Source organism: Syngnathus floridae, chromosome 9 (assembly GCF_059516105.1).
Source record: "Syngnathus floridae isolate MCC-2025c chromosome 9, RoL_Sflo_1.0, whole genome shotgun sequence".
Lineage (NCBI taxonomy): Eukaryota > Metazoa > Chordata > Actinopteri > Syngnathiformes > Syngnathidae > Syngnathus > Syngnathus floridae.
This window is the reverse complement of record NC_142421.1, coordinates 427090-450812: the sequence shown is the minus strand read 5'-3', so window position 1 is coordinate 450812 and position 23723 is coordinate 427090. Positions and strand designations below refer to the sequence as shown.

The following is a 23723-nucleotide window of genomic DNA, read 5'->3' as shown; positions in this document are numbered from 1 at the left end:
ATTTCATTTGGGGGATTCCAAAACACGACTTTTACTTACAGTATGAAAGAGAACACTGGTTATGGAAAAGGGGAAATTACAGAAATATGTCTTTTTTTTTTAATTGATTGTTTGGGTCCTGGTTTTGCGGCACAACTTGCCCCAGGTATGGATGGGGTAAGTTGTGCCATTAGAGAAAATACACTGGGGTAAATTGTGCCATTGATAATTGAAGTAAAACAGATCATTTTAATCTCACAAATGATAATGCGATATAAAAGAAAGACAAATACAACACAAATGACTGTTTAAGTTTCATTGAAAGTTTTAGCAAGATCAAAGGCCACTTTTCTATAACAAGGTCACATGAACACCTAATTGGCGTCTTGGGCCGGGCCGGGAGAAGAAAAGTTTTGAACTTTCCATGGTGCCATGAATGCAGCCTTGCGTAATGACGTCACCCGAAATCACGTTCACAACAATCAAGCGTGGACCGGCGTAAACGATTGAAACGGTCAACTTGACCGGAAACTTTTACTGAACAAAACGTGACACACGTTACGCCCATTGTCATATCTGCCGTGCTAAATACAGGGCCAGCGACGGTTATAGCTCAAATCTAAAGAAGCATTTTGTCAAACGATATTTCGAAGCGTTTGATTGGCATGCGTGATTGCGTCTGCAACGCGCGTGACAGCAAGGAAGAAGACATGGCTTCAACTTTTGCAGCAGGTAGCAGCAGACTGCGCTGAGCTGAGCTGAGCTGAGCGAACAGCAACGTTGACAATGACGGCGGCGACACAGCAAGCGAGGCATCACTACCATCCTCCTCCTCACCTGCCCCAGGTAAATAAAGCGAGCAATTCAAATCATGCTTTTGAACTTGCATTAGTCAGTGGTCACCCTGATCAGTTCGATTGCAATGATGTTACGGCGTTTATGTCAATTCTTTTCCAAAGTTTCTTTGAAGCATTGCCATTGTTATCCCGCCCCAAAATTCAACAGGGCTGCAAAGGAAGCACCCTTTTCCCGTAAGAGATTAAGCCAGGCAAATGATTGTCACAAGGCTGTGACTGCAAATGTTGTTGCCCTTTACAACAGTGATACTTTTAATTATTTGTGGAAAAACGAACTATTGTTGACTTTGCTCATTTGTTTTCAACTCAGGATGTTGTTTTGAAGATTTTATATAGAGAAAAATAAATGTTAAATTGCTAAATGTAGAATCATGAAACCATGTCATCATTGGGCAGCACTGGTTATCACATCCATCCGTCCGCCTCACCTTGCAGAAGTTGTCAGTTCCATTCCGGCTGCGGCCTTCCTGTATGGAATTTGCATGTGCCTGCTTCCCCCGGGCACTCTAGTTTCCCCCCACATTCCAAAAGCATGCTCAATAGGCCGATTGAGCGCTCCAAGTTTCCCGTTCACGTGCCCTGCGATTGGGGAACCATCCCGAGGCCCCGAATATCTTTTGCAATTGCAAACAAGTTGCAATGTAGAAAGTAGTAGTACTCTGCATCATATTTGTTGTGCATGCCTCTCTAAAATTCATTTTGTCCCGACATCTTGTTTTGATTTGATTCGTCACGTAAGCTCATCAGAGCAACATTTGTCATTGTTTTGGTTTTCTTGACGCTGGCCTGTACTGCCAGTCAGCGAGAACACGAGGAAAAAATGGTGCATTCTACTTGCAGGTTATTGAAGGTCAACCTATTTTATTTCAGATCCACTGCGTGCATTTCTGAACTGTTCAATGCCCTTGAACCCACCATAACCGCATAGGACAGATTTACACTCGTCGAAACAAGTAGATACAGTATATATAGTCGCAATAGTCTAAAGCGGTGCGGTGCGGTGCGGTGCGGTGCGGTGCAGTGCAGTGCAGTCCAAAAGCTTGCGCAATCAAAAGCTTTCCAAGACAGTCATGACAATACCGCTCTTTTAAGACACCATTTCATCTTGACACTTTTGAAAGTTGCCATGCGCTTATTATCATTAGCAGTGCTTGAATGAATGCTCCAAAATCACTTCATTAATTGTCCCTTCAAAGAATTCCGTGCAGATTTCAGGACTTCTTCATTTTGTACTCAAGTGCATACGTTTATGCGTCTTTCTTTGTCACTGTACTGCCATCGTGTGTTGGTAAGATGATACTGCAACTGGTGTTTCCATTTCATTGGCTGTTTGCTGGTAGGTAGGTAGGTAGGTAGGTAGGTAGGTAGGTAGGTAGGTAGGTAGGTAGGTAGGTAGGTAGGTAGGTAGGTAGGTAGGTAGGTAGGTAGGTAGGTAGGTAGGTAGCTCCATTGAGCAGTGGATTAGGGTTAGGATTGGCAAACGACCGTAAAATGGGACAAACAAACAATGATTGTGAATGTGAAGCACAACAATCCAAGTCACAAACAACAATGATTGTAAGAAAAATGTTGTTGCAAAAAACAAGGACGTACGTACGTACGCGTGGATTGCAAATCCAAACAAAAGGAGATGGAGGGACAGCTTAAGGATGCTACAAAACAATTAGACTCTTAGCTACGGAAGGATGGATGTAAACATTGACAAATCATCCATAGAAACAAAAGTACTTTTGGAATGACGAGACGAGATCCAACAAGCGCCGTAGATTCCATCCAGCACCTTCTTTCTTGTCAAATACCAGATGAGGCAAATTCTACCTGAGAGGACTGTGGAAACGGAATGGCAAAATAGCCGAGACGACAGACAGACAGACAGACAGACAGACAGACAGACAGACAGACAGACAGACAGACAGACGGCCGAAGATTGCGGTACGTGCAGACCTTTTGCTTGGTGCGTCTTTGTCCATGGGCATCCTAAAGTTTGAAAGCTCAGAGAAGAACTCCGTTCTTGTATTCACCGTTTCCGATGCTTACCATCTTGACGCAGCGGCGGTAGCAGTTGACAAGGCGTGTCTGACTCAGCTTGAATGCCATGGACATGATGGCCATGCCGGAAATAATGAAAAGGGAGGTGAGCATGAAAAATTTGGGATGATGAGGCACAATGTCTCCGAAACCGATGGTGGTGATTGTGATGAAACAAAAGTAGTAAGGGTCAAAGCCCTTCATTTGCTTCTCCCACAGCGGCAGAATCAAACCGCCGAGAAAGATGGAAGCAAACACGATGAAAAGAATCAGCGCAAACGGCACGTCCAGCGTTTCCATGGTGTCTCCGATTCCCGCAAAGTCCCAAATGGCAAATCCCTTGGGTAATGGCGCCGTTTGATTCAACTGCGGGCAGGACGCGCTCCTGAGCAGGGGGGCCCGCCGGCCCAAATGCAGGAGATTCTCTTTGGCGAGAATCTTCTCAAAGATTTCTCGGTTTTTCTGCAACTGCAGGGAACTGGACTTCACGTTCACTTGCCTTTGCAGCACTTTGCGGATGCTGGCGGCTCGTTGGCCCAGCGCAACGTCGTGGCTGAGAACGGCCGTCCCGTCTTCTAAGGTCCGATGATTGCACTCCCTTGCTTTGTTGGGAGCCTTCAGCCGGAAGCAGCGGTGGGAGCGCAGGACTTTGGCCAGGGCGTGAATATGAACGTAGGCTCTGGTGAGCAGCGTAGCAAGGAAGTCTCCGATATCCAGCATGACTAAGAGCATGAGCGGAATGCCCACCATAGCGTACAAGACGCACAGCACCTTACCGGGGAGGGTCACTGGATACATGGCCCCGTAGCCTGAAAAAACAGCAGATCAAATAGTCTTTGATGACAATGTTGAGATTTCGAAGGCTTCGAAGGAGTTCATTGCCGCGGTGTTTGGTTTGGAAGAGGAAAAGGAAAAGGAAAGAAATGCAATTCAATTGATGTCATTCCCATTCAGTGCAATTAGGATTGTGGTGGTACTACCTGCATCTGCGCAGCCTGGTGCAGTGTATTAGGATGCTCTAAGAGCTTCCTTTCCACATCTCCTTTTCAGCACTATGACAAAGTGAATTACCTATCAGCAGCTTCAATTCCAGTAAAGTGATTTTACACATCCACTTTCATCCAGGAGTCAATGACTTGACCGCAGTGTGACCGACCGACCGACCGACCGACCGCATGAGCTTGCTTTTTTATGTCCAAAACAACAACAAGACAGGAAGGAAATGTGTTTTGAAGCTCTCACGAGCTTTTTGTGGTGATGTAAAAGCATTCTCCTCTTCTCTTTGATTTGTGGGCCACTCCATCACTCCTTCTTCCGCATTTCAAATGTTGAGAAGTATCGCTAGTGCCTTGTTTGTGTCAGGATGAAGTCCAGATAGACAACACCAATATGTATTTTGTCTATGAAAAGATTTTGTTGTTGTCCTCATTCAATTTACACAAAAGTATAGCAACTATTGATCGCTGAAGTGAAATGTATTTGGCTCTGCCGTCCTTTCGACGTATTGCCTCGCTGAACCTTCTCATCTGTGTCTTCTCACGTATTCCAAACATCCAAAAGCAGCTGCCTCCCCCTTACAAGTCCAAGTTTTTTTTGGATCACAGCTTGCTCGCAGCGCAGAGCAGTCTGCTTTTTTTCCGGGCACTATTAATTAGCCATCGCTTGCGTCTCACACAGTATTTCTTTCGTATTGAAATAGAATTTCTGTCGCTAACCTAACTGTATCGATCCCTCGACAGATGTTGCCTACCCTGAATTAATATTCACTTCCAATTTCTTTCATAAAGCTAGCATATCAAATAGCTACCACTTTAATAATAACTGTTGCTCAGTCATTTGTGTGTTAAAAGTTAATGAATGAAATGAACGATGATCGCCGTTTCAAAGTGATTTATCTTGAGCTGATTGAACGTGTCGCAAAAAGCTGCCACTTGAACCCGCGTGTGTATGCACTGTGGTAGCAGGACCGCCAAAAGGCATTACAAGACGTAAATCTAACCAAGGAAGAGAAGAGTTTATCAACACGCTCGTCAAGCAGAAAGTTAACAGTCAATGTATGAGTAGGCAAGAGCCACAAATGGAGTCCATGCTCAGCAGCAGCAGCAGCAGCAGCAGCAGCAGCAGCAGCAGGCCCAAAGGAATGCTGTCATTGATTTAGAACGTAACTTCCTGCTTCAACAAACATAGCGTATGCTTTTCAAAGTAGTAGAATGAACGTTTCCTCGTGTATTGAAAAATGACTGCATCATTTATTTGTCGTTCAAGCCTATTGCTAAATGCTTTGTCACATTTGCTCAGTTCACATTCATCATCGTTTGCTGTTGGAGCCCACCCGCTATGCCATCGCTTCACTTTTAGGTGTAGCTTTACTGTAATGCTTCAAATGACAGTGAATTTGGCTGGTGTGGGCCCACCCAAAAATATTTTCACAATTCGAATAAGCCGGCGGCAGCAGATTGTTGTCCAACCTTTATTGGACCAGTGCATGGTAAACAATGGGAGCTTGCGTACATCTCCCTCCAGCTTCCTCAAAAAGGAAAACAGAACGATGCACTCACCAACCGTTGTGAAGACTGTGCACACAAAGAACATGGAGCCAAAGAAGGTCCAGCTCTCAGGTTGTTGGAGCCATACGGTCTGAAAACCAGCGCTCATTTGACGCTCCACTTCCTCCACTATGTTTTGCTGAGTGTAGGATGTGTTACCTACGGTTCAAAGAAATGGCTTAGGAGCGGTCGGATGGGATCAAAGTTCGAGTAAAACCCATCGATGTCAATCAATTCCAATGCCATTATTCCAACCCACCGGTGAGATTCTGGACGTGGCGGATCACGTGCGCCAAGAAGCCATGGTATTCCTGCTTGGCCGGAGGTGCTCTCCCTTCAACGTATTGGAACAAAAGTGCGCCCAGCGCTGCGTAAAGGACCAGAGACAGCCAGAGCATGACGTGAGGAAGGAGCTTCCAAAAGTAGTCGCTGCGTGCCTTCAGCTCACTGCCGGCGGCGGGGCCCATGGCTGGCTTGTCTAGCGTCGAGCTCATTTTGGTCCTCTTCTTCTTGCGCTGATGCAGAGCTCTGACAGTTGGCGTGGGGGGGAGCGCCCGTCTCGCCTTGATGCTCCTGCAAATGTGCTCTGGCTCTGCTCAGTGTATGCACCCCCCCAACACACACACACGTCCTGGCAATCCAAGAGTGCCGCTCCCAGGGGACAGTACCTAAGTGTACTGCTGCCTGTGGTGCAGTTAATGCATGGCAGACACGCTTGGACCACTGTCGTTCATTTCAAGCATTTCTCAAGTGAACTCAAGCTCAAATCCAGTTCCATTCCCCTCGAACAAAAGAAAATATTGGCACCTTTTTCAGGCTGAGCACCGATAGCTAACATCTTTGGCTCTTCATGCAGCTCCCCTCCACAAAATATTGTCGACATGGACTCTTGTGTGTCATTGTGTTAAGCAATTAGCAAGATTTGAGAAAGTGCCGCTAAGACATCATCTTCAAAGATACGCTATGAGACATCATTTTTGTCTTGGCCTGTGATAGGCTTGCTTCCCTTTTTCTTTTGAACTCTCTCCTGTACTGCATGGTACTGCATCTTTGCTGGGAATGTCACCCATTTTTGTAAGTTGGTAGGTGCTCTCGTCTGTCCCTAACCTCAACAACCAGACGAGTAAAGTCTTGATTTTAGTCTTAAGATTCAATGCTTTCCGTATTGCGATGCAGGCAGCGTGGGTTCATTTTCACTCCAGGTGCTCCTAAGACTTAACCGGATCAGAGTAAAGAACATGGATGGATGGATGGATGGATCCATGTGTATGAAAATACAAGGAAAAGCACAAACTATTTTTCATAGAACAGGCTGGATGAAAGATTTGGAAACACAAGACAAATATCACAATCCCAAGGGCGACAGGTGGTGTGGAAGAGCTATATTTAGGTGGCAAGGCAAGGCAAAACAGAACAAGCAAACCGCAGGGAGCACTTTAGGAATATGTACGTATATGTATCCCCAGACTGGAAGTTATTTTTGCACGCCTGACATTTCCCGCCTGCTTTTGGCTCACTTTTGACGATGGCAATTAAAACAGTTAGCATTCATTCATGCGTTTGGGCTGAATTTCTTCACAAACAGCTTGGACTTGATGGCTTGGTTTGGAGCAGCACTTTGCCAAACAGCCATCCCAAGCACTAATTTGTCACCGCCTTGTGGCATCCATCCATCCAGCATTACACAGCGATGGGGGGGGGGGGATTATTTGCATTTTAATCACTCCAAGTGAAATGAATGAATGAAGCTCAACCGTTCACAATGTCTGAGTTATGCTCATTTTAGATTTCAAGACCTCGCGCAAGGTTTGAATGATCCTTTCCTTATTGTTGGCAACGTTATAGGCCGTTAAATTGATCAGACTGTCAAAATCCTCCTCTGATTAGACGGGCTTGTCGGTGGCGTACGGAGAGTGGCTGCTGCGCACGTCCACTTCTCCAGCTTTTATCTCCTCTGCGGTCTCGCACAAAAGCCCCGTACTTTGGAAAGCCAACTTCGTAGGGGGTGAACTCGCACCATTCTGGTCATTTGGAATCAAAAGTCACAAGAAAATGTACGTACATGCGCTTCATAGAGTGCTATTAACCAAGCAGCTTCTGATTGCCAGCCCATCTTCTCCTTCATATTGACAGCAGTGTATATGGGGAAAGGGTTTTGGCCTTCATTGACTGTCCGCTGGTGCTCAGAAAGCCTATGGGTCATTTTCTGCAAGCAGTATTTCGAACATGTTCTTTTTTCATTCAAAATGTCGTCTGGGAACCCCCGAAAAGCATGCACTACTTACCTCCCCGAAAACTAGATGTTCATATAGCAAGCCGCCCATATCAGTAGATGACAAAATATGCCCTTCTTTCAGTTTTGCTACCATCTCTCGTTTGTAGTATTCCATTTTTTCCAGGGAGATCATACTCATGGCATCCTTACATATCTCTTTCCTTATTTGGGCGATGGTCCCATCTATGCCGCCTTGCGACCAGTTTGCGTCTCGGAACAAGGCAGCCGTCGTCCTATTCGCAATATGAATTGCAGCATAGTAACCTTGGCTTGCCGTTTGCCACTTTGGTTCCGAACGTACGCTCTGAGAATGACGTCTGTTCAAACGATTCGACATATTTAGGCCATTGTGTGTGTGTTTGTGGAGGGAGAGATTGATTTTCATTTACATTTCAAGATGATGAAGATCTATTTGCAACTCACCAGGTCGCTCCAGATACTCCTGTGATATAAGATAGAACATCGAGGACTTTGATTTCCTTGAGGCTCTTTAAAGTGCCAAACAGGCTGGTCATGGCTCTGGATCCTCCCCCTGAAGCCACCAAGGCTATAGTTGGCACCTAAAGAATTAATCCGCATTTATTTATTTATTATTTTTTTTTTTTGGTGGGGGGCCATATTGCCCTGAGCAGCTGGGGCAGGGATTTTGTTTTCTTCTTCATTTTCGTAGCATAGCATAGGGTAGGATGGACTGTAATACTTGGAATTCTAGTTGTGCACCTGGTCTGGTGATGGTGGAGTGTCAAGGCCAAAGAGCTTCTGCATATTTTGCCCAACAATCAGTTTCCTTTTCTTCAAAAATTCTTTCTCTTGCGGTGGAATGTCAAAATCCAGACAAAGTGCAACATGGTCATCGGCACTGCATACACGTATGTACGTATGCATTTCAAAGAAAGATTGAAATCAACAGCCAGTAAATATCTACTTCCAATTCTATTGAAAGCGCAACAAAATGTTTACCGTTCGTGTGTCTCAACATTGAAATCCACAGTATCCTGTTGGAGAAATGACTAATTCTGGCTGCACCGTTACAAGGTGGTTGCAATGAATTCAAGACAACAGACTTAGAGTCAATCATTTGTTAACGATTATTGTTTGAGAGTAATGATTGTTTTGTCCAAATGCATAATTCCTTTTATTCTATGCTGGAGATATTCAGCCACATTTGGGGGAAAGTGACCTGAGCTTGTATGTGTTACAAAGAAGGATATTGGGATAGAGTTTTGATAAACGAATCCACTTTCTGGATCTCCAGAGGAAATGATCACCACAATGATGTATAGCTACGTCGATGGAGCCTTCCAATCATTTGGTGTGAAACAAGATGAGGAGCTGCTTTGTCCACACGAGGGCCCCAAAGACTTTGTATTTGAGCCTTCATGCTGTTTCTGTGTTCCAGCGCCTTGCTTCCCTTGTTTCCATTGGTCATTCGGTTGCAATTCGAGCTTCAAAAAGTACATGGAGCGATTGTGGTGAATAGGCGTTTGATTACACGTCGGGGAAAATTCAAATAACAACATAATGACATGTCCATTCAAAAGAGATCCACTTAACCATTGTCATCTTTAAATCACATCAATGCAATATGTGACGAAAGGGCATCGGTCTCTTTTCGTTCAATACAACTGATGATGACGTTTTTAAGATGAAGTCCTGATAAGATGTTGTGATGTTGCGATTGCCTCATCTTCATCGTGACAAATATGGAAGAAAAAAAAGCGATCATGGACCTTTATTCACTTATGAAAGCAGCGGTTGAATACAAAAGCGTATTTGGACCACACTGCAAAAAGGTGGTGAGAAAACTTTGCCCACGGTGCAGTCACGCAATCAACCGATTGCCAGTCCTTTGAGATGTTTTGTTTGTCTGTCTCCACACATGACCTGCGGTTGAGCAGTAAAGACGTCAGCTGAGATAGCACCCGTAACCCTGTAGAGCAGGGCTCTCAAAGTCCAGTCCTCGGGGGCCGCATTCCTCCATGTTTTCCAAGTTTCCCTCGTTAAACACACCCGATTCAATGAGCAGGCTCCTGCAGAACGTGAGGATGAACTGATCGTTTCAATCAGGTGTGTTTAACGAGGGAAACTTGGAAAACATATCGAGGACTGGACTTTGACACCCCTGCTGTACAGGATGAAGTCTTCATTTTGGGACAATCCATCGAGTGCTATAGCTTTTGAATGTTTCAAGAGTCAAGCCTGAAGTCTCTCTCTCATAGGAGCTGTCATGTTATTGGAAAATAATGAGACCGTTTCGTTTCTCCGCTTTTGAACCTGATGCTTTGGAGTGAAATGACGGCATCAAAGCTGGTGTGGATGATTGATTCGCATCGTTTGCTGGTTGTCTTTGTTCATTCATTGGCTGGAGTCACCATTTCGACTGGCTGGCGGCACAGCTTTGTGACCGACCAAACGCAAAGCGCGTCAGGGGAGGGTGTCGGCCCATAGGTGAAATATTTCCAAGTGAAATTCGGATGATCAAAACATGTGCTCCATCCAGTAAAGCCTTTCCAACTCTTGGCATGACACATAGCGATGCGCGGTTGTCGTGAAAAGATAGTGTCGAGGGTTCAGCAATTACACGTACTTAGACCTTATGCCCACTTTGCTTGATTACACTCGTAGACTTTTTTTCTCGCTGGTGAAAGGACTGAAGTAAATGTAGCTCCAAGGACATCCGTCTTTCATACAGCAAGAGAGTCCTTTTAAATGATGGCTTAATTAGCAAGATGATGGCAGTTACATTCAGATGTTTATGATGTATGAAAATGAGTAAACTCATTGAACTTTTACCTAAATACGGTGCGCCTGCAACATCCTCGTGAGACATATGCAAAATATCCATATTTTTATCATCCGTTCAATTGGATCCATCCAGTATTCTTAACCATGACCTCACAGTCTTGACCAAACAAGGTCACGGGTGCGGCCCAACGCAAATCCGCCATTGGCTGATAACAGCCCACCCATGGTGATAGGTTCATCTGAAGTGGTGCTTCTGCAGGCTCGTCGTCTTCACCGTCCTCTCGCTCTGGGGCCGATTCTCGACAAGTCTTGTGCCGTTGACATCTTTTAATCCAAAGGTGACTCGATACTTTGCTACGTTTGTTGCAATCATTTTCATAACGAAGACAAGACAATTGATTTGGATTTGTAGAAATGGTCTTAGTAGATCATGTCGACTAAAAAAGAAAAGAAAAGAAAAGAAAAGAAAAGGACAATACATTTCCAGCCCAAACACTGTGTTCATTTGAAGTGTCTTTTGGGTCTGCTTCATTTTCTTTGGCTAAGCTTTTAAACTTGAGTAGAGGGATAATTACACTGTAATGCACCATTAGGAGCTTTCGTCTGTGAGCTTGAAATGAGACAGAAATATAAAAGGAAGACAAAGGAAAAGCTGCTGCGCTGCCGCCGCCGCTGCTGCCGCCGCTGCTGCGCAAGATTTCAGCAAGACGAATCTGATAAATGAACAAAATGACTAACATCAGCAGTGCATTTAATAGTGGCTAATGGTGGCTAGTCAAATGGTGAGCTAAGCTGCAAAAGAGCCAAACAACAACAACAACAACGAGAAGAAGAAGCACCAAAATGCTTTATTTCCAATTCTTGCTTTTGTGAGCTAGACAGTGTAACTGTTGCAGCATTAAAAGAAGTGCTCAAATTACACCTGCGACAATAACTACTGCAAGGCGCCATCTGTGGGACAAAAGAGTGTCACCTAAAACTATTCAGGGGGAACATACAGAAAAATAAATTACCGTTTGGGCTTTGTTGTGGATTTGTAGGCTGTCTGCGCTCCACAAAAGAAGATTAGTACAATGGCATTGAGATACTTTCAGTGGCCGCCACTGCGCTGCCTGCCGCCTGGAGAATAGAATAGAATAGACGGCTTGGAGTTGCGTATTTGTCACATTTCAATTCAGACACTTTTTAGAAACTTGTCGTCTTTTCAATTAAGGCGACAATGTAACAAGCCTTCTTTCAAAATAAACACAGTTGCTTAAAAAAGAGCTTGTTTGTTAAGCGAGCGTAAGTTCATGCCACAATGACGACGACGACGACACATCCACCACACACACACACACACACACCTTAGCTGAAGTCAAATGCAATTTCAAACAAAATAGATTCCGGCCGAATGAAGTCGTGAAAGGTTCTGTACTGACACGCAATCATGTCAACCATGTTATGCCATGAAAACAATCACAAAATAGAAGCTTTACAAAAGATAAACACAGGAGTGAGCTTCAAGTCCATTCTGCATCGTTCCTGAACGACAACAACTTAGTAGTCGTGTGATTATTAGCTCGGCTCGGCTCGGCTCGGCTCGGCTCGGCTCGGCTCGGCTCGGCTGTCCAAAGTGCTGAGAATTCAAAGCGCTCTGGTCATTCCAACCTCCAAAAGGAATGGCACATTGATGACATCAAAACAAACATATTCATCAAAACCCACAAAGTCTGTCTTTTGAAGGGAAAAAGTGCTTTTAAAAAAGACATAGTATCAAAGCAAATCAGACAGCCTTAAATGTTTCAAGCAGCAACAACAACAACAACAACAACTCACCACAAAGCAGATTTTGAGCTCAGCTGCCAGCACAGTTTTCCTTCCTTTTTTTCAGCATTGCTATTTAGAGAGTTCAAGAACAGCTTGCTCTCTTACTGTGGAACATAATCAGCACATTTTGAAACATAAAGAAGGCCCCTGAATGTAACCATTCATCTTGCGGCGTTCCCATGTTGTCTGTCACTCAGGCATCACGGCTCTCCAAGGCCTGCACTCTCCACACAAGCCCAAAATGCTTTAGTAGGTACGTACTTAGCGTTTCGGAGTCCCAATAATACAGGCACAGAGCGCCAACGTATTCCTTTCAAGTTGACAATATTCAAGGGTCACACACCTGGACTGAGATGTGTTAACTGCCTTTTATTCCTTCCCTTTTGTCTCATTTGGAATTAACAACAGGTCCTACTTCCAACAAAAAGCGCCAGCCAGCCAGCCAGCCGGCCAGCCAGCCAGCCAGCCAGCCAGCCAGCCGGCCAGCCAGCCAGCCAGCCAGCCGGCCAGCCAGCCAGCCAGCCAGCCAGCCAGCCAGCCAGCCGGCCAGCCAGCCAGCCAGCCGGCCGGCCAGCCAGCCAGCCGGCCGGCCAGCCAGCCAGCCGGCCAACCAGTCAGCCAGCCAGCCTCATCTTCAAAATAAGCCGTAAGCCTCCGTTTTTCCTACCGCCCATTGATTATTTTTATCTCGGTGCGTTTAAGCGCCAAAGCAACTATACCAAACATCTTTCGCCATTGAAATATGTTTGTGTAAAAATGATGAATGTTAATACTAGTTCTATTCAACCCGGCCTGGCCGTAATTATCTGACTATTGTACAGCATGTAATTTGTATGGAAACATCCTAGCTGGAATCCTGCTAAATAGGTCTATTAAATCAGACGGAAGAAATAATTGTTGTTATTGTTTGTGCTCTGGGCTGCCCCAGCTGTGTTGAAGCATGAGGATTTTTTTCTTTTTCTTTTTGAGCACTTCAACAGTAAATAGAAATCCATGGTGGAAAACGTTTATTGACAATAACCCTCTCAATGTCCATCTCGCAAGGTAACTATGATGTAGTACAATTAAAGACCCCCCCCCCCCACACACACAAAAAAAAAAACTACAACCACAAACATGAAGATATTTTATTATGTCAGTAGCACAGTTTCATAGTTGTAAAATTGAAGTAAAATGAAAGCTCTTTGGATCCAATTGTATGGATGTATTTATTGATTTATTTTGGTCCACATTTTGCGCCATTGACTTTTCTGACATTTTTTGTGTTATTTATAATGAGTGGGGTTGGGCTTCTTCAAGACTGGAGGGGGGCACAATTTGTCATCGGTGCTACTGGAGGGGCTACACAGGACCGCAAAAATGCAATTCTAAATCTGGATGCATAGGTGCAAAGAATGCACTTTCAATATATCCCCTTTTTGACAAAACGATTTTCAATGCACGTGTCAAATGTCAACAGAGGGTTTGAGCTGAAGCAAACAACAAACTCACCTGACATTTTTTTCTCACATAAATCCACTCACTCCAAATTTCAAGACGTTTGATTGACACCCAGGGTAAGCCCACCTCGTGCCCAAAGAGAGCGGTTATAGGCGCTTATTATTTTTTTTATTGATCTATTTATTGATTTTGTTGATTTCTTTATTTGAACTCGGCCCCAACTGTTATCTTCACTGTCGCCTTTAATAGTGAGGAAAAATGCATGCCAACCGGCGTCTCAAGTTGATTGTGTACCTTTTATATGCACGCTGATGCTTCCGGTGATGAACCAAAAAATCATCTTGATTTCCTTAGGGCTATAGTTTTCAAGGGCTTGATGGAGTAAATATTTGCCTAAATCCGAAAATATTTGGAGTTCTTTTCGAACAGCACCAGTGAGAGTTTTTTTTGGGGATCTCTCGCACGCCTTATGGAAATGTAATGGCTAATTGTGGTCTATATTCATCCATCCAATTTGACATTGCTGCACTCTGGCTAATTACCACTGGAATATGCTTTCTTTAATGCTCCACGCACGGAGCCTTTGACGTATTTATTTGTCTTCCCGCCCCTCCTCGGCCATTGTGCGCGTGTGAGAGGCCAAGACGTTGTATCCTCCTTCCATCTATTTCCCAGGCCGAGGCTGCGCTCGGCAGCTTGAGAAGCCCGGGTTCCCCTTTTGGTTGGGCCTTTTAGCCTCCTTTTTCCCTTTGCCAAACAATGGATCCCCACTCCAAGCAGCGCCCCCCCCCAAACATTCAGTGAATCAAGTTAGTTCAACATGCGGCCCTTAAAGCCACCCTGAGACTGCTGGCGGGCAGGCACACTCACAGAATTGTCTGTTAATAGTCCAATTAGATAATTGCCATCTTTCACTCCTTTCCCTCTCTGTTTCTCATAAAGACATGAATGGCACTCAGGGAGGGGGGCAGCTTGAAGGGGGCTTCTGGCCAGCTAAGGTGACGAGAAGGAGCGGAGAATGTTCCTTGCACTGGGCCGCTGGATTGAATTGAATCTTTGTAGCCTAATCAATGGTCTTATTGGATTACTGACCACTGCTGTGTTCAGAGATATTGTTGCACTGACAATTAAAATAGCTAAGAGTTGCTGCTTGGCTGGCTGGTTGGCGGATTGCTGGCTGGACGGACGGACGGACGGACGGACGGATGGATGGATGGTTAGTGGGCTGAGCGAGCGGTGGAGAGGGGTAGGGGCCATTCCGGGGCTATGCATGCGTGAGAGAGTGTAGGCAGCCCAAGCACTAATGACAAGTTTTGTTCCTACAAATGCGTAGGTTAACATCATGAGAGCCCAAGTGGCTTTCCGGGCACAGCTCGTTTGCTTTTGGGGGGATGCCACGTCCCGGACCTGGCCGGGTTGCTCTGCGTGGCTGGCTAAACCTCCCCCCCCCCAGCCCCTAAAAAAAGGAACAGGACGAGGGGGGAAAATTGAAGAAAAAAGGTTGAACTGAAACCTGGCACCGCGGCTCTCGGTACATTTGAAGTCGTTTGCCTCCCAGGCTTCCTTTGCTGCGATAGCGGTAGATGGCAGCATTACAAGACGCCGCTGAGAACTGGGATCAAAGTTGGCTGACAGTGAAAGGTTGAGGAGCAAATGCCGACTGGGTTTTGAAGAAGCAGCAACTTTTGCTGGCTACGGAGGAGTCGCCGCATCGCTGCGAGTGACTGCGTTTGCTCACGTAGGGATCGCGGAGACCAATCATTTCACTTGCTGACGGACAGGAAGCGTCGAGACCTGGTCCATTTCCCCAAAGTATTCACGCAAATGTGGAGGCAGCCAAATGACAGCAGCAATCAGTGGAAGGAGCCAGGGCTGCTCCGTGCCTCTGATGATGTGTAGCTCATCTATCCATCTAGCCTGATGATGTCTTTGTAACAGGGAAAGGGGGGCACTGAATTATCATCCACTTTCACCGAGACGTCCAAGATCATTGGGCAAGGCACTTGGTCAGTGATAACAGGGGCTGGCTTGCTGGCTGGCTGGCTGGCTGGCTGCCGGGCGGACAGAAGGACGGACAGAAGGACGGACAGAAGGACGGACAGAAGGACGGAAGACTTTCAGCATTAGATAGCTGACGCTACCTTGGCCAAAGGTGCTCTTTTGAAACTAAAAACCACGCTAGTCAGATGATCTGTTGCGCCGTGTTCTCTTGAACTTCCCCTTTTTTTTGAAACGGGACAAAGGAAGAAGGAAAAGGAGGCGGCCAAGCTGCAGGTCCAGCAACTGAGTATGGAGGTCAGGTACAACCAAGAGACAGAAGCAATGGTGCTGAAGAACGGACTTAAGGAGGGCAAAGACGGAAAGGACTCACAGGGCAGTTTGTCCAAAAGCTTTCTAAAGGAGCAACAAAGCTCTTTTTCCTCCTCCGGGACGGTGGAAAACTGCGAGAAAAACAGGGGGAGCAACGCAGACCCGGACTACTGTCGGAGAATACTTGTGCGAGGTAAATCTTCCGGCAACGATGAACTGTTGCAACTATTGTTCGATAACAACCCTGCCATTTTTTGATTTATTTATTTTTTTTCCCTCAATTTGTGAGCGCTTTATTTTTATTTATTGAACTGCAAAGAATAATATATTCGGCCTTATTCTATTCAGTCATGGAATCGCGGTGTTGAATTTGAACCGTTCGCACAAAAGCAATAAGGACAAGGACCCCCGCCGAATGTTGCAATTGTTGAAAAAATTCAAAGAATTCCTTCCAAAGTGTCACTCACTTCTTTAAGCATACTTTATTGTTTATTTTGAGAATTCTTACTTGAACCTCAGGAGAAGTATCAAACACAAGTTTGCATTTTTAGATCTCTTCTGGCATTCAGTATGGAAAAAACCTTTTTTGTTGTTGTAATTGAATCCCTCTATTTCTACTTTACATTTGTACGGATACTATTGATTGATAAAAATGTCGATGATTGATTTATTATTGTACAAATAATTTCAGATGATATGGTTTGATTACAAATGATCAATTCAGTCAATAAATAAAAGTCCTAAATTCCAGCAACATCTATCTTTGTGCAGCTGAAATAGAAATAACAAAAACAAAGTGATTTGAATTTAGCAAATGAAGGAAGGGATAACTTTTTCTTGCAAATTTCCACCATGTTTTTCAAATAAGATAATGTACTGACCAGCACTCCAAATGCAAACATTGACCGAAACAGAACATTTGGACGCATTAAGGTCGATTTGCCAATCAATCATTTCGTCAATCAATCAATCCATTTATTTAACACCTCTTACTTCATTTGAACAGTTTTTTTTTTTTCTTCCAATTTTCTCATCGTCTTCATTTTGCCGTGAACCATTAAACATGGAGGGATTTTCCGTGCTTCTTGAATCCAAATGCGTTTGATTCGAATCCGCAATGGAATACGCTCGAACCTTCTTATTTACATTTGGCAACAGCTGCCCTTGTAACAAATACTGCACCTGACAAATACTAGCAATGGGACAATCAAAGACAAAGACAGGGCAAAGACAAATTGATATACAAGCGCAGTCAGTCAAAAGCCAAAGAATAAAAATGTGTCTTGAAATGAAGGATTGTAATCCTATTACTTGGAGCTGTGCTTCTCTTTCACTGTCACTGTGTGAGTCCGCTTTGTTGTCATTGTTGTAGATGCGAAAGGCTCCATCCGAGAGATTATCCTACCAAAGGGTTTGGATTTGGACCGGCCCAAAAGAACCCGCACCTCTTTCACCGCAGAGCAGCTCTACAGGTTAGAGATGGAGTTTCAGAGGTGTCAGTACGTTGTGGGAAGGGAGCGAACCGAATTGGCCCGCCAGCTCAATCTGTCCGAAACTCAGGTAAGTCAAGTCTGTGCTTTGCTTCGCTCTCCGAACCGATGAATTCTCCTGGCATTCTTTCTTTCTTTCTTTCTTTCTTTCTTTCTTTCTTTCTTTCTTTCTTTCTTTCTTTCTTTCTTGCTTTCTTTCTTTCTTTCCTCCGTCGTTGATTGCGTCGAGTCCAATCGATCGAAATCATTCCGGGATCATTTGTTATTGAACAGGACAATGCTGAATTTGAAAGGCAAGACAGATTTGTTGGTAAATACAAGAATTTGGGCTCGAATTCTATCGGCAATTTCACCTTTGTATTGCATGTGGCTGAGCACAGTTGGAAATCAATCACGAGAAACATGACACGAATCCATTCATGAGCAATGCACTCGCAACCTGCTCACTGGAAACTCACGAGCAGAAAAAGCCGTTTTACTGTTGATCGGATTTATAATCATGTTCATAGAATTTGATTATTTTCCATTGTATTTCACAGAGATTTTTTTCCTTGTCGTCATTAGCTGCCGTTGTTGAAATTGTCCGTGTGGGCTTGATTTGAATTTCATTTCCCTTGGCCACTGGACAAGTCCAGGCTTGACTGTGTATTTTCACCCTCCTTGCTCTCCTCAGACGTTGCTTCATTTGATCTGTATTTCAAATGTGATCTCGTGTGAAAATCACATTTAGCCAAACAACTCTGACCGAGCTCGTATTTTTGCTTACGTAAACCTAAGTGCCCTTCAATTCGGAAGAAAAGATTGTGCCTACGAGTGCAGTGCGATGGGCTGCACAGATTCAAAAGACTCTTTAAGCACCAATTAAGATGAATGTAATATTCACCTACGTGTTTTAGTCTCAATAGTAGTTTTATATTTCTTTTCCGTGATTCCACAGGCACATTGTTACACCACGAATCTTGAACCTTTCTAAAAAATAAATGTGGGAAGCAAAATGTTCACCCACAATGTGTGTGTGTGTGTGTGTGTGTGTGTGTGTGTGTGTGTGTCAAGGTTAGACGAGTATACATTTGACCTCTTAATATACTTCATAGAGCAATGCCATTTGGATGCATGCGCTCCATTGCGGCCGGAGGCAACGGTGATGAAAGACGGCATGAAACGAAAAGATTGTGCACGTTCTCACTCGGATGTGTCAAGGGGTCAGCCAAAGTTCACCGCGCCGCGGCTGAACTGCATTTGCACTCTTGAGTTTGACACCATATTTCAAGGCGGGAGGACTTGGACTTGAAGTCATCAAGCCAGTCTGTTTTCTGGCCTCGGAGCCTTTTCGAGCTCAAGTCTTATTTGTCAGTCTTACCGTCTTCATCTTTAATTGATTTGCAAAATTGATCAATGGTGGCGCATTTCGCATGGCCAAAGGTGATTGACTCATTTTTGCAGCAGTCTGCAGGTCAGCTTTTTCAAGGGCAAAATTGAGATTTCTTTTCTCTTTTTTTCGGCACGCTTTCTCAGTGTCACTTCTCAGTCACCAAATGACATAGTGCATGATTAGATTAACATTCGGTCCAAATAAGTCACATGATGCTACATGAATCAATCATTTCTATTCTCATCTTATCCTTGATGTGTGATGTGGAAAGTGGACTCAAACATCATTTACTCTTCCTTTTGCTTCCAGCAACAGGATCTTTACTTACGTAACAAAGAGAGCGTTGTTGACATCAAACGCTTCAAATCATTTGGGGAACTGAATAATGACGACAAATATGTTTGGCTTTTGGGACTAAGCTGTTAGGGGGGAAAAGAACAATACAGTCGCTCTGTCAAAATAACACAGAAAGGATCTTCTGAATCCTTCCTCCAAAAAATTCTACAACGCCCTTACATTTATTTCTACAGACTTTGAGCAGCCACTTGCACCGTCGTTCAGAATTGTTGCGCAAAAATGACCGGTGCGCCTCCGAAAAAAGAAGAAGAAGAAGAAGAAAAAAAAAGATTCATTGCTGCAGTTTATTAGAATTGAGATGTTTGAGCATATTATTTGAATTGAGATGTTTGAGCATACACAAATGAACATGAGATGATTCGCAACAAAGTTAAGGCATGCGTGACAAATGGAAAATAATGCATTGCGTGTTTGTCTTTTGTTGTTAAGGATCATCATTTTTATGATAACAAATGTACATGACATGATGATGAGTTGCTTTGACAAAAGCATACATTTTCATAATTGCATTTATAAAAACCACGATAGGATCTCAGTTTACAATACAGTGACGCCCAAAATTCCATAGATGTGGAAGGACATGAAATGCTTTGCAACGCAGCACATCAACAAATAGATTCACTTGCATTTTCAGTCTAACCAGGTTTAAGAATATTTGGAAGTTTTATTTGCGACAGCTCTCAAGAAAAATTCGACAAACATTTTGGAATTTACGATGCTCCTTGACACATTGGTAAATAGATTGGATTGGAGCGAGTGGACCTATCAAGATTGCCTGTCTGTTCCTCACCAACTCCCCAAACGAATATTTCTTTAAGTCCTGGCTCCTCATTTATTTGCGATTTCAACGATGGTGTTTGGATGTACTTCCATATTTGCTGACGTAAAGACAAACGGCAGGCTAAATCTTCACCTGTCGTGTCTGCGATGTCATTTGACGGACTTTGAACAGAACTGCACTATACGGTCTTTGTTGAGGCCTTTAATGCGTGTGGAACATCCACGCCGCTCCGCTCCGCTCCGCTCCGCTCCGCTCCGCGCCCTGCCGCTCCGCTCCGCTATGCAGTTATGGGCATTAGACGACCTGATTAATGCGACCTTGTCAATAAAATACATCAATTGCGCATAACCTGGGATTTTGTTGATGGCTGAAAAAAATGCTTTTGCTCGCATTGAGAAAGGAATTAATTAGTGGCGCTCCAGAAAACACCTTTCATGAGCCACACAACACGCGAGTTAATTTTCTACGTATTTAATCAGCATGGCTGTGGAGCAACTGCACTGCAGTGATTTATTTCGACATGGCTGTGAGCTTCAAAGGACTATGAGCCAAAGGTTAGTTAGGAGCCGAATCAGAAATGCTAAGCACCAATGGCCCCGAATATGTTCGATTGTATACATATTTATCCACCTCAATGCAGATGGTTTTATGTATAAGCGTGACTTGTAAACCCTTAGCAAACAAACAAAACAATTCCCTTTCTGCACGGGTGGACTGAGAATCTTTCTAATCCATCTGATTCATAGATTTTCTCACACTATATTTTGAAACCTATTCCAGAAATGAACAGCAGAAACACGCATTTTGTTTTTAGCTTTCATTTTTTTTAAAGTCAAGCCTGCATAACAGCCAAGCTCTCCAGAACAATATCAAGTTATGTCTACAGCAAATACAACTTTAATAAAAAAAAATTAAAAAAAAGATTTACAGACACAGGGTTTGGGTTGATGGATGGATGGATGGATGGATGGATGGATGGATGGACGGACGGACGGACGGACGGATGGAGAAGTAGGGTTCTCTATGTCCATGGTCCTTTTGTTGTATTGCAATCCTTTGCATATTTAAGAATTCCTTTTTTTGTTTGTTTATTTTTTTTTTGTCCACAGGTAAAGGTTTGGTTCCAGAATCGGCGCACCAAGCAGAAAAAAGACCAGGGGAAAGACTCGGAGCTGCGCTCAGTGGTGTCGGAGACGGCGGCGACCTGCAGCGTCCTGAGATTGCTGGAGCAGGGTCGGCTTCTCACGCCCTCGGGCCTGCCGGGCATCTTGCCTCACTGCGGGAGCGGCGCTTTGGGCTCTGCCCTGCGGCCCCCATCCATCAGCATGGGCGGCAATAGCGGCGGCGGCGGCGGCGGCGGCGGCGGGAGCCCGACTCTACCCGCCGTCAGCGGCTCCGGGACGGTGCCCGGGCTGCAGAGCTCGGCAGCGGCGGCGGCGGCTCACGGCTTGTTTAGCTTCCCCGTGCCCTCCTTACTCAGCGGCGTGGCCAGCCGCATGTCGTCGAACCCGCTGACCGTGGCCAGTTCGTTGGCCGGCAATCTGCAAGAACTCTCGGCCCGCTATTTGAGCTCTTCAGCTTTTGAGCCTTACTCGCGGACCAATGGCAAAGAAGCCATGGAGAAGAAGATTGTGGACTGACGCACTGTTTTCACATGTATGCTTTTGGCTTCAGCTGTCTTTGTTTTGGTTCCATCTGTCTGTGTCACCACAGTGTTCTGTAACTGTCTGCTAATCATCTAGATCCATATCATTTGAAAATGTTTATGATGAAGGAGGGCTTTAGAGAGGCCATTTCCAAGGGGGTTCTTTTCAAATCTTGACACCTTGAAGTATTCCTTGGAAAAATTGGAGGAGCGAGCCAGCGAGCCAGCCAGCCAGCGAGCGAGCCAGCCAGCAAGCGAGCAAGCGCACACCGCATCGGCTTTCAAAACTTACTACAAGATATGTGTGTCTTGACTGTGTAATATTCTTTCATTGTATTGGCTAGGTCAAACGAGACCCACCACGTGCGTGAGTAGTTGTAGAGAAGAGAAAGAAGCCCTTTTTGTCCCTCCCTCCCTCCCTCCCTCCCTAACCCCCCAGCGGAAGCAAATCACAGTCAGTGTGTCTTGTAGTATATTCACTGGTTGGTGAGAAAGCTGGCTTCAAGCAAAAGAAAAGAGATTGTCTTCTGAAGACTGAAATCTTTTTTTCACCACACATCTGTGGCTGGCGTTTTTGTCCTCAAGTTGCAGTAGCTAACCTTTCCGTTTGATCATTTTTCCCCCCTCGTCTGTGATTTCAGTAGCATTGTGAGTGGCTTTTGCTGTATAGTCTGTAAGAAAACGCTTGCTTTTCACCCGGCACCAATAGTGTGCTGCTTGCTGTGATGATCACCAAAATGGGAAAAGGTTTCTCAGCCTTGAAGAAATCCCGTCAGCTCCTTTGTGAAATCAGCGGCCATTCAGGCCGAAACAAATGATTGTAGTGCAAATGAGATGTATGTTGTTATTTTATTGTAAATTATTCCATTTGGTAATGATGACATTATTAGTACCTTTATCTGGTAATCAAGGATGAATGAATGAATGAATGAATTGAGTAATCTGTTCAAAGCTATTTGGTGCTGTACTGTGAGATTTGTCAAACATGGAGTACAAATGTGGATATATATACTATATATATATCTATATCTATATATATATAGATATAGATACTGTAAATCTGGCATTCTGTTTGACAACATGCGTTGCCTTTTTTTTTTAAATTTATCTTCCCGTTCATCAAGTTAATTGATCAATTCCATGACTGTTATAGTACATCCAATACATGGTGGTTTGATACGTATGACGACGCCGATTTTTTCAGTCTTTCAATGCTCAAAAGGTCAGCGCTCTTGATCATGATGAATTCTGCCAACACACTCTTTCCGCTGCATCGTGTAATATTTGATTTGATTTGCTCTTAATACCATACGAGCTGAGGAGTACAGCAAAAAGAAGGAACTTTAGTCAGAGGGAAACTATTCAGGACCGCACTTCTAGGTGCAGATAAAAGAAAGCATTTGTTTGGACAGCATCTGTCTTGGGAGGAGGACGAGGGAATGAAGGTCACATTTATGTAGGCTTCCTAACACCCCTCCAACCATCCTCCAAAGCTCCCCCACCTATTCTCTTCCTTCACCCTAAGCCCAATTAGGATGAAGATATGTGTTTTTTTTCAAAGTGTGTGTGTGTGTGTGTGCGCGCGTTTTGGGGTGGTGGGGTCGACATGGGGGTGGGTGGGGGGCAGTCATAGCAGCAGACCACCAACACATTTTCTCTCGTCACATGGTCCTCAGAGTATTCAAGCTGAGGAAAGAGAGGTCACAACCTGACTTGTTTTCTTTCTTTCTTTCTTTCTTTCTTTCTTTCTTTCTTTCTTTCTTTCTTTCTTTCTTTCTTTCTTTCTTTCTTCTTCTCGAGCCTTGCGTTTCAGCGCTAACGTACTCGCACACCCCTTGCAAGAGTAATCGTGAGGTCATTGCACTGGAAAAATGTTTCAAAGAAGCTCCTTTTTTTGTCTTCATGTGCGGAGGGGAAACAACATGCTGCGTCGCTTTATTGGCCTGCTTTTTTCAAAACGAACGAATCCCATTCAGTTATCAAACAAGTGCAAATGCTCAGAAATGATCCATCCACCTTCTGGATTTGTAAAGCAGAAAGCCCAATTAAAGTATGACATTTACATCGCTCGAATTATTACTTGAGCTTT

General features: G+C 44.4%; 2 protein-coding genes and 1 long non-coding RNA gene across 5 annotated transcripts; 1 reads left to right on the top strand and 2 right to left on the bottom strand.

The window, feature by feature from the left end:
* The first annotated feature begins 430 nt into the window (after positions 1 to 430).
* On the top strand, positions 431 to 23141 carry vax1 (ventral anterior homeobox 1). 2 transcript variants are annotated; one of them, XM_088385665.1, is made up of 4 exons: positions 431 to 825; positions 12648 to 12885; positions 17362 to 17549; positions 21099 to 23141. In XM_088385665.1, the coding sequence occupies exons 1-4, from the start codon at positions 766 to 768 to the stop codon at positions 21627 to 21629; spliced, it is 1017 nt and encodes a 338-aa protein (XP_088241791.1). In that variant the 5' UTR covers positions 431 to 765; the 3' UTR covers positions 21630 to 23141. The 2 variants fall into 2 exon arrangements, with proteins under 2 accessions (XP_088241791.1, XP_088241792.1); XM_088385666.1 differs by lacking the exons at positions 431 to 825; positions 12648 to 12885 and adding an exon at positions 15026 to 16182.
* kcnk18 (potassium channel, subfamily K, member 18) lies at positions 1840 to 5967 on the bottom strand. 2 transcript variants are annotated; one of them, XM_088385664.1, is made up of 4 exons: positions 5859 to 5967; positions 5670 to 5777; positions 5423 to 5569; positions 1840 to 3673 (listed from the first exon to the last, which is right to left on the bottom strand). In XM_088385664.1, exons 1-4 carry the CDS (start codon positions 5902 to 5904, stop codon positions 2829 to 2831), a joined length of 1146 nt encoding a protein of 381 aa, XP_088241790.1. In that variant the 5' UTR covers positions 5905 to 5967; the 3' UTR covers positions 1840 to 2828. The 2 variants fall into 2 exon arrangements, with proteins under 2 accessions (XP_088241790.1, XP_088241789.1); XM_088385663.1 differs by having other exon boundaries at positions 5670 to 5967.
* LOC148392754 (uncharacterized) lies at positions 10703 to 12017 on the bottom strand. Its single transcript, XR_015860584.1, has 3 exons — positions 11777 to 12017; positions 11444 to 11549; positions 10703 to 11143 (listed from the first exon to the last, which is right to left on the bottom strand). It is a non-coding gene; the product is annotated as an uncharacterized LOC148392754 (long non-coding RNA).
* Positions 23142 to 23723: the final 582 nt, after the last annotated feature.